General features: G+C 37.5%; 1 protein-coding gene across 1 annotated transcript in view; it reads left to right on the top strand.

Moving 5' to 3' along the window:
* Positions 1-275: 275 nt before the first annotated feature.
* NEDD4 (NEDD4 E3 ubiquitin protein ligase) overlaps positions 276-10946 on the top strand; it is a 143497-nt gene continuing 132826 nt past the window's right edge. The window contains exon 1 of the mRNA XM_025884386.2: positions 276-336. Within this exon, the coding sequence (XP_025740171.1) occupies positions 307-336 (30 nt within the window). The 5' untranslated portion in view covers positions 276-306. The remainder of the gene's footprint in view (positions 337-10946) is intronic.

Below are 10946 nucleotides of genomic sequence, written 5' to 3'. Positions count from 1 at the left end.
GGACATGGTTATGAGACAAAGGGAGAAAGCTGCATGGCCCGTTCAGGCTTCCACAGGAGGTGGTGCGTGGTACGCAGGCTGCAGGTCAGCTGCCCTCAAAACGAACGTCCACCACAGATCAGCCCAAAGATGGTGTGTGACAAATGAAATTTGAATTTTTGAAGCTTTTAGGAAACTTCTTCCTTCGAGTGATACTGATAGAAAGTCATTCTTACTCATCTATATCGAATGCAGGCAAAGAAGCCTGTTGGCAACCATGATTTAAGAGAAGTTAGTCTGAGAACAGAACCTAAAAATTGGAGGCGGATGGAGCTGAGACAACTACAAGAAAATAGGGTAAGAGCCTTGATCATATTGTTCCTGAAGCCTGAATATGTCTAGATTTCTGGTTATGTGAGCCAACTTCGCTGTTTAAGCTTTGGAGTTGGTTTTCTGTTATTTGGAGTAGAAAGTCTCTTAACTGAAACAGTAGATATCCAGGTATAGTCCCCTGAACAATATATCTAAGATGGAGTCAACTGAACGGAGAGGACTGGGAGTCTTGGTGAGCAAATCATAACCAGAAAGTCTATTTTAGTGTTAACACGTTGTGTTTATTTGTTGTTATTTCTTAGCTTTAGTAAAGTCTTGTGTAAGCCATGTGTTAATTGGAGTTCTCTTGCCCATGAGATTATCCTGAGAGTGTCTTGAACCCATTATTCCAGGATCTGTAGAAATACAAAGCACTCCTCTAAATTTCTTTCTAGAAATTCTAGGTGTATTCAGGTTCATATGTCTACCACAAGCAATGGTTCAGTTTATGGCTCATCTTACTCTCTAGCGTTATGTTGAGCTGTATGCTGTCTGTTAAACATCATACCAACTTCTATGTGAAACACAACTCTTTTATTTGAAATACACATAAACACATACATGAAATTATTAGTAACCTTGTTTGAATATTTTGGGGGGATGGATATGGGGCTTACATTGTAAAATTGCAAACAATTTCAAGGACTCTTAAACACTCTTATTCTTAAAGAGGTGTGTAAAGTAAGGTATTTTTTTCCCTGCGCATTTATCCCCAGTTCACGTCATCCTTTCCTTTCTTTCCTCGACTCCCCTACATTCAAAGAGTATGTCAAGAATTCCAATTTCCTCTGCCTCTACATGCAGAACAATCCAACTTTTCAATCCCAAATTTTGCTCTAGGCTCACTTTGCATATCCAAACCTATCTAGGTATCCAGCAGACCAAAAGGGACTTTCTTATAACAGAATTCACCCTCTTTCGAACAGAATTGTCCTTATTATTTAGCAATTTTAAACATTCCTGTTTAAACATTCTGACCTTCTTGTCTACACTAAGAAATATTAAGGATCTGTTAATTATATTTAAGTCAGTGTGTTCATGGGTAGTAATTGACAAAAGACCCCCAACTCTAGCTGCTCTTGTGCATGTGGATATTATTCTTTTAATTCTGTTGTTAGGTCTGGATTTTATTGTGATTAAGTTAGATGGCATTTCCTTATAGTACAGATGCCAGTTATATGAAATTCTTGCCTGTAGCCAAACATTCCAACGCACTCACTTAAGCTTTTATCATTTATAAGAAGAATTTTTTTTGGCCATTTACCTATAAGGAATTTGCCTCTTTTTTTTTTTAACATTATTATTTACCTCAAGAATAATACCAGTATTATTCCTGGCAATTCAAGTTGGGGCTCAGTAAGAAACCAACTCTTAGTGTGTTAAGGAAAAGAGGAAAAGGAATTTATTATAAGGATCCAGAGAATTAAAAACAAAAAAGAACTTAACCTATTCTTTGGAAGGAGAGAAACTAGAGCAACTTTGGAGGTCTGGAGACCTCAGAGGTGGGAACTCACTGACAGAATTTTAGAGGGGACAACTTGGGACAGCTAGGGACAACCGGACTTGGGACAACTAGGCTCTAATTGCCTTCCATCTGTGTTTGTCTCTGCTAGAGGTTTTATTTTATATACTTTTTAAATTGAAGTATGACATATATAAATACACAGATCCTAAGTATACACCTCAATGAATCTTTACCAAGTGAACATGTAACTAACACACAGATCAAAATACAGGGCATTATCAGTGTTCTAGAAATCTCCCTCATACCGTCCCCCCAATTATTATCCCTCAAAGCTTTCCACTATGCTGATTTTATCACACAAATTTGTTGTGCCTATTTTTGGACTTTATTTAAATGGAATCATTTACTGTCTAGTTTCTTTTGCTCAAGATTATGCCTATGAGCATACTGTATCCTTCTTCTTCCATATAATGGTAAGTAGCTTGTCCTGATTATTATACAGTACTCCAGTGAACTATATTCCTGATGGACATTTGATTGTTTCCAATTTGGAGACATTGTAAATAAAGCTACAAATGAATGTTTTTACACATGTCTTTGGGTTCACACATGTTTTTGGGTTCACACGTTTTCATTCTCTGAGAGTGGAACTGCTGGGTGATAAAGTAAGCATATATTCAGATTTAGTAAATATTGCCAGCTTTCCAAAGAGGCTGAGCCAATTTACATTCCCACCAGTAGAGGAGAAGAGTTGTAATTGTTCCACATCTTGCCAACACTTGGTTGTGTGTTTAATAATTATTACCCTTTCTGGTGAGTGAATAGTGTTGTCTCATTGTGTGCATTTCCTTGATGACTAATGATGTTGTGCACCTTCTTTTCATATGCTCTCTGAATACTTACTTAAATATCCTTTTTTTAACAGAGTTTTTTTTTTAAAGATTTATTTATTTATTTTAGAGAGAGCATGAGTGGGGGCAGGGGCAGATGGAGAGAGAATCCTCAAGTGGGTTCAATCCCAGGATCCTGAGATCATGACCTGAGCCAAAATCAAGAGTTGGCTGCTTAACCAACTGAGCCAGCCAGGCGTCCCTAGATATCCTTCATTGTGAAGTGCCTGTTGAAGTATTGTAAATACTTTGTGAAGTATTTAAGTATTTTATCAGGTTGTCTGTCTTTTTAAATTTTTGGTTTTTTTAAGTCGTTTATTAGATTCTATATCTAAAATTTAAATTCCCAGGAGAGAGTTTGGTTGGCCTAGCCTGGACCACATTCTCATCCCTGTATGGAATGTGGGAACTTGTGATTGGCAGTCTTTCAGAATTATATAAAGTGGGAGTAATGGAAGTTTTCCAAAGGAAGATCCAGTGGAAAGCAAATGATATATACTTTACAATAGTTTTCATTTAAATACTCCTCTTTTGGGACGCCTGGGTGCCTCAGTCCTAGGCCTCCGACTCTCGATTTTGGCTCACGTTATGATCTCAGGGTCGTGAGATTGAGCCCCGGGTGGGACTCTGCGCTGGGTATGGAGCCTGCTTGGGACTCTTTCTCTTCCTCTCCTCCCCAACCCCCCGCACCCCTGCCCCTGCCCTCTAAATAAATAAATAAATAAATAAATAAATAAATACTCCTCTCTTGCTTCCTTCTTTTTAAGTGGCATTGTCCTAGGGCTATAATGAAGCAGCATTTTGGTTCCTCGTTTCAATAAGAATTTTAAGCTATCCTAAAAGCCCTCTGTTTTTTAGTAATTCTAAAATTATTTTCTTGCAATATTATCATCAAATAAAAATCAGGAGTAATTTTGGTTAAATGCTTTATCTTTTTCTCCTTACACCAAATCTTATCTAATATTTTTATACTTCTTATTAAAACCTTATATTAACATGGCACTACATAGTTAATATTTTCTATTCACTATCTCAATTTATCATGTTTTAACTAATTCTTTATAATATAAAAAGTAAATTAAAATTTCTTCTTTAAAAAAATTAATATATTATAGACAAGGCTAAAGCCCCGTTGACCAAATCGCCAAATCCCAGTACCCTCCCCTCCATGCCTGAAGTAACCACTGATATGTTTGATGTGTAAAACTAACTGGACAGTAAACAGTATACATTTTTCCACAACTTGCTTTTTTTTCGTCTTCAATATTTTGTCTTATAATCCATAGTTTTGCCTACATTTATACTTATGGAAATATAGAGTATCAATATACCAAAATTTGCTTAAACTAGTCTTCTAGCGATATTAATGTGTTAAATTTCTCATTATTTCCTATGAATTTTTCACATAAAAAGGGGATATATTTCTATACATAAGATTGATCCAAAAAGCTCAATGTGGAACATAGGGATAAAAAGACCATTACTTTTATAGTCACTATTTTTGTATTAATTACACAATAAACAGTTTTTGTCCTTCAAAACAGTGTCCATCATTTAACACCTGGTGTTAAATGCAATCAGGGACATGCCCGCCTCTTCTAAAATTCTGTTATTTTATAAGTATTTCCAATTCGAGATGCCAAGTGTTTTTTTGTACTTTCACTGTATTCTAGACAGCTATAGTGTTTTAATCTCAAAAACATCTTCTTAGAAGAAGTGACTTTATTTTTGGTCTCAAGCATGAGGCAAGAGAAGGAGGAAGAATTGAAATGCAATAAATTTATTTAGCAAATTGCTTGCAAATTATTTACCTGTACTTGAGTCTCTTCAACCAAAACCTAAACAAGTCTGTGAAGGTAGATAAGACCTTTAACTTGATTTACAATTGGTTTTCTGCAAAACCCTCAAGGCATTTCACTTATCATCCCTTAATAAAAAATACTGGGATTTTAATCTATATTTGGTAAGAAAATTTGAAGACAGTTTATTCAATGGTGTAGACATATGAGGCCATCAGTGTAACTTAGAAGTGACTTCTTTGTCTCAGAAATGTGGCATTTAAATAAAGAAGACAAAATTACATATGTACACATGCACACACACACAAACACACACTACATTATTGATAGGATAATTTTCACTTTTTAAATAAAATATTGTGCTTCTAGTTGCTTGCCAACTTGTCTTCTTGGTCTTTTATAGAGGTAATGTTATTTTTATTCACACATTTGAATAATTTCAAATAAGAGCATAGAAATTCTCATTTGTAATACTTTTACTCTACATATCATAAATAAAATAAAATCAATTTCTTAAATGTTTAATTCAAAATCACTTTTTTTTTGAGAGAGAGAGAGAGTGGCGGAGGGGCAGAGGGAGAGGAGAGAGAGAATCTTAAGCAGGCTCCACACCCACCACAGAGCCTAGGTCTATGTCACAACCCTGAGATCATGACCTGAGCTGAAATCAAGAGTCAGACGCTTAACCAACTGAGCCACCCAGGCACCCCTCAAAATTACTTTTATAGATAAATTCTCTAATTCAGATTTAAGAACAGTTAGAGTAATAGAACTGATAAATACAGTGTCTTTTATTTTGCAGGGACCAATATGAAACATTTTGCAATTCAAATCATTGCCTTTCTATCTTTTTAATAATTCAGGCAAATATCATTTAAAATCCTAAATGCTACTCATTTTAAGTAAAAGTTCAAGTCATTGTATAAAGACCATATAATTGTAGTAGTTACTGGTATTTTTTTCCGAGTCCCCTTTTCATTTTATCACTCAAACATGATTAATAACTAAAATTGAGTGTTCTTTTTATTTTATATTTGGAGGTAAAAACAATTGCATTTGGTCAAAAGGCACAGTATTAATGGTGTAGATATGGCTTATCTATTGAAGAATGGAATACTGTGCAATCAGAAAACAACACTGGTGAGGGGGCTACTGACAACTTTGAGCTCACTGGCTACCTTCTGTAGCACAGGGACAACAGTAGTAGATATTATCATAGAACTTATTTATAAGAATGTTAGGGGTCTGAAAGAGCAGAGACCTGTGGACATTATGACAGTGGGCAGTAAGATGGCTCACATACGGTGTTGTGGTTCTAATAGCTAGACTCCAGATCTGTGACCCAAAGAGTAGAAGTTAGCCTAGACTCTTCTCATAAGATTAGAAGCCCTAGTTCCTGAAGTGGGGTAGGGTAATGCTTCTTCTAGGAGATACAGTAAGGGTCCAACTATAACTGAAATTATGATTATCACTTAGTCATTTTGAGCTTCTCATGCTAGTGGACCCATAATAAAATAAAAGAGCTACCATATTGATGGGGGCAGAGGGATTGACTGATTATCGTGAGGAGCTAGTTTTGGCTACACAAGGAAGATAAGAAAGAGTATGTGTGGAACTCAGGGGGTTCACTGGGGCCTGTCTTGGTACCTGCATGTCCAATGATAACTGTAAATGGGCTATTATAGCAACCACACCCCAATAAGGTTAATACAATCTGATGTCTCATATCCCTTGGGGACAAAAATCTGAGTCACCACCAGGCAACAACCCAGACTTACTGAAGTGCTGGCCAAGGGTGGGGGAAATCCAGACTGGGTGGTTTAGGAGAAAGAAGATGAATATTAATTAATGCCCGGAGACCAGTTACTGCAGTGGGAGCTGCAGTTTATCCTACTAACCCTTGTGTTGGATTCCTCTTGCACTGTGCCTCATATCCTCTTGCCTAACCTTTACTTCAGTCCTTGCTGCAGCAACCAGCTGCGTAGAGATGTCATCAGACGGCAATCCACTTCAGTTGTTTAAGCGTATCACGTGCTTTCTGCACTTAGATTTCCCTGCCGCCTGAAAGAACTTACTCACCCATTCGACGCACAAGCAAATCTGGAAATAAGAACGTTAACAGCCCATGAGGCAAACCCTGTCTGCTAGGGGATGGCAACCAGTGTATAGATACTCCTTTCTTGGGAGGATAATTCTGAGGTGCATTCTACATGACTCTTCAGGGGTCCTTAGTGAGAGCCCCAAATCAACTCAGCAACTCAAAAGCCATTGCATTGGTTTTACCTCCTTCCCTGAATTGTCTTCTCAGGCCCTCAGTCATGTTCCCTATGATCAGTAGTAGGCTGGTAAACATTTAATAACTGGCTCTCCAGGAAAAAAAATTACCCTCGTTTATACTTTTGACCAGTTTCTGTGGTGTAAATACTCACCCTGTGGTTAATTTTATATTTTTAAGGATTTTATTTATTTATTTATTTGAGAGAGAGAGAGAAAGCAAGGGCAGGGGGAAGGGCATGGGGGAGAGGGACAAGCAGACTCCGGGCTGAGCAGGGAGCCTGAGGCAGGCCTCGATCCAGGACCCTGGGACCATGACCTGAGGCAAAGTCAGATGCTTAACGGACTGAGCCTCCCAGGCGCCCCCTCATCCTGTGGTTAATTTTAAGCTACCAACATGACATCATGAATCTACAGCTGGATGGAGATGTGCACAGTTGGTCCTTGGGAGCCAGCAGGAGCTGACTCTGGGACATCACTGCTTGACAGCATGTCTGAAAATGAACTATCTGCACACAAACCTTTGTCTCAGAAGACACAGGGTAGCTTGAGAAAGACAAAGGGTTACCTCCCTGTCTGGGCCAATAATCAGAGAATGGTGGGTGGTACACTGACATTAGTCATAGATACCAATAAGATGGGGGGGAACCCTCTGATGTTGAGGGGAGAAGATTTCTACTGTATAACAACTTGATGGCAGAGGGGGAGAGTAGTGAGGGGTAAGAATTTGGGGATACTGAGAAATTTCCAGCCTTTGTGACTGGATATAGTAATGCCATTTCCAGAGATGGAGAATATAGGACAACGAGTTGAGCCTGGGATCTATTAAATTTGAGGTTTCTTCATGACATTCAGGCAGATGCAGCTAGTGAGAAATGCATACGTGAAGTTTACAAAAGAGCTAAGAGTGTGGAAACTGTGGCACAGTATTATTGTGAAATTCTATTGTTGATAACTACGTATTATCCCTGGAATATCCTGGCTCCCTTGCTCTCCCCACGCCCAAGCAGCAGTGAGTGCCTTCTGTATTTACTGCCCTTGGGGAGGGCTGTTACTACAGAAATGAAAAGAGAGATGAGTCAATGCTCAGTTTCTAAGTTTCAAAATAGAGCTTTGAATCTCCCAGTAGAGAAAATAGGTTGCGAAAAGAAGTTTTTCAAGCCTCAAAAGCCTACATTTTTACTACCAAGAGCCACAGTGGATGCCCGTAGAACTGATTTAGGTAGAAGAAATGATGATGAAGTGGCCGGTTTTCCTACTCTGAAGAGAGTTAGTGGTGACAACAACGTATAGATGAATGTCTCTGACAAAGGACCCTGCTGCCTGCCTACATCTTCGCTGCTGAGCTATCAGTGGGAGGTAATTCTAGAATTCCCTAATAATGGAGGAGCTCTATGAGAAAATGTGGTGTGCCCCACTTCCTGTCAGGAGCCCCATGAGATGGGAAACCCCAGATAGTTCTCCCGCTGACATCGCCTAGAGTCAGTAGCTGTAGTAGAAATGACTGGATGGTGTGATTTGACAGTGGGCTGGAGTCCAGACCCCCAAGATTTCTGTCTCCACAGCAGTAGGGGAATAGCATTTAGAAGTTTCCACAATGCTAAAAGAGGTAGAAAAGAGAGGGCCGGTGAACAAGAAGAGCCCTTAGAGATGGGAAAACAACTGGAGGATGGCAGGTAAACTAATGACTGCTATGTATTCTAATATAGAAGGAAGAAACCAGACACCCTCCTCCATTGCCATGACCCTACGCAAGTTCCTGGTACTCATGAGACAATGGGGGAAAAAGAAAAATAATCATTTGATTAAGTTGAAATCTGAAAAGATGACATCATTATGCCTAAAAGTTACCATAATTACCATAACTTACCAAAATTTAACACACAAAAAAACTTAAAGAAAACAAGATTATCTCAAGAGGTACAGAAGACATTGTTAAATAAAATCCAGTGTCCATTTATAACCAATAATCTTATTATTGAATTAGGAATCGAAGTTAATTTCTTCACCAAAGATAGCAAACAAAACCAAACGGAACCAAAAAAGGAAAACAAAAACCAAAATCCCACAGTAAGTATCATGTCCATGTCAATTACATCTGTTATCACCATGTCTATCCAAGTATTAGGACATTGGATAAGAAAAAGAAATGCAAGAGGTTAGAATGGAAGAAACAAAATTCAAAGATGTTAACAAATGTCTACATGAAAGAGAAATGAAGTATTTTAGACATAATGAACTTCAGGAAATTTGTTGAATACCAGAATAAGTATAGAAAACTTGGTTGTATTTCTGTACACCCAGTGATAAACTGTTTAGGATATGTAATAGTTTTAAAAAGACACTATCCTTATAATAACAAGGAAAAATACAAAGTACATTGAAATACAGCAAAATATGTGCAAGACCATAGTGGTAAAAATTGGAAAACCTTTTGAAAGACTTTTAGATCTACCTATTCTTTTTTTTAAAATAAAGTCATTTTTAAAAAATTTTTTATTGTTATGTTAATCACCATACATTACATCATTAGTTTTTGATGTAAAATAAAGTCATTTTTTAAACACAGTTTAAGTTTATAAAAAGAAATTGTGAAGGTAGTACAGAGAGTTCTTGTATACCCTACATTCCAGTTTCCCCTGTTAGCAACATCTTATGTTACTGTGGTACGTTTGTTACAATTAATAAATAAATATTGATCCATTGTTATTAACTAAACTTTGCACTTTATTCAGATTTTCTTAGTTTTTACCTAATGCCCTTTTTTCTGTTCCAGAATCTTACTCACGATACCACATTATATTATTACATTTGGTTCTCCTGTCCCTTTATGTCCTTCAAGGCTATGACTTCCCTTGTTTTTGATGGACCTTGACAGCTTTGAGGAATACTGATCGGGCATTTGCAGATTGTCATGTTTTTCTCCCGACTAGACTGGGGTTCTAGGTCTTTGGTCTCACTGAGGAAAGGTGCCATGTTCATCACACCATATCAAGGGTACATGCTATCAACATGACTTATCACTATTGATGTTGACCTTGATCACCTGGCTGAGCTTGTGTTTGTCAGGTTTTTCAACTTTCCCCCCCTTTTCCATATTGTCCTGTTTGGGAGAAAGATGCGAAGCTTAGCCCACATGTGGCAGTGGGGTTATGCTCTCCCTCCTTCAGAATCTACATAAATTATTTGGAATTCTACACAAAACTTGTCTTCTCCCTTATTTATTTAATCATTTAATTATATCAATATGGACTTGTGTATATTTATTTTATACTTTGGATATAATTCAATACTTTATTTTGTTGCTCAATTGTTCCAGCTTTGGCCATTGGGAGATCTCTGACATACCCCCATCATTGTGGGTTTGATTTTTTTTTTTTTTTCAGCACTTCCTTACTTTCTGGCACAAAAAGCTGCTCCAGGCTCATCTTGTACCTTTCTTGCCCCAGGACTAGAATCAAGCATTTCTCCTAAGAGCGCTAGTTCCTTTTATTAGAGACCTTTATGTATTTTTAACCAGCATAATTTCATTTTTTAAAATCTTAATCTCAAACTTACAGAAAAGTTGAAGGTATAAAGAAATGTTTTTCTTGATCCTTTGAAGAGTATTTTGTTCACTTGCTGCCCATCAACCTCCTAATACTTTAGTGTGTATATCTTACAAACAAGGTCATTCTCATCTATATAACCACAATGTAGTCATCAGAACACAGTAATTAACATGCATTACAACCACCTCATCCTCAGAAACATTCACATTTCAGCAAATGACTCAGTAACGTCTTTTATAGCAAAGAGTTCAGAATCATGAGGTGCCTTTTTTTGCACGTCTCTGTGATGGTTACTTTTATGTGTCAACTTGGAGGGTGTTTTTGGAAGAGATTTACATTTAAATTGGTGAACTTCGGGTAAAGCAGGTTGCCCTTAATAGTGTGAGTGGGCTTCATGCGGTCAATTGAAGGCCTGAATAGAATAAAAAGACTATTCTCCCCTAAGCCAGCAGGGATTCTCCAGCAGACAGCCTTTGGACTTTATCCATCAGCTTCTGCTGCTGGGCCACACTGCATGTTTTGGACTTGCAAACCTTCACAACTTCATGAGCCAATGCCTTATGGTAAATTTCTTTCATATATATATATATATATATATATATATATATATATATAT

This window comes from Callorhinus ursinus, unplaced genomic scaffold (assembly GCF_003265705.2).
Source record: "Callorhinus ursinus isolate GAN/ISIS: 27379988/994484 unplaced genomic scaffold, GSC_fseal_2.0 scaffold25, whole genome shotgun sequence".
NCBI classification, from domain to species: domain Eukaryota; kingdom Metazoa; phylum Chordata; class Mammalia; order Carnivora; family Otariidae; genus Callorhinus; species Callorhinus ursinus.
This window is presented reverse-complemented; position numbering and strand designations above follow the sequence as displayed.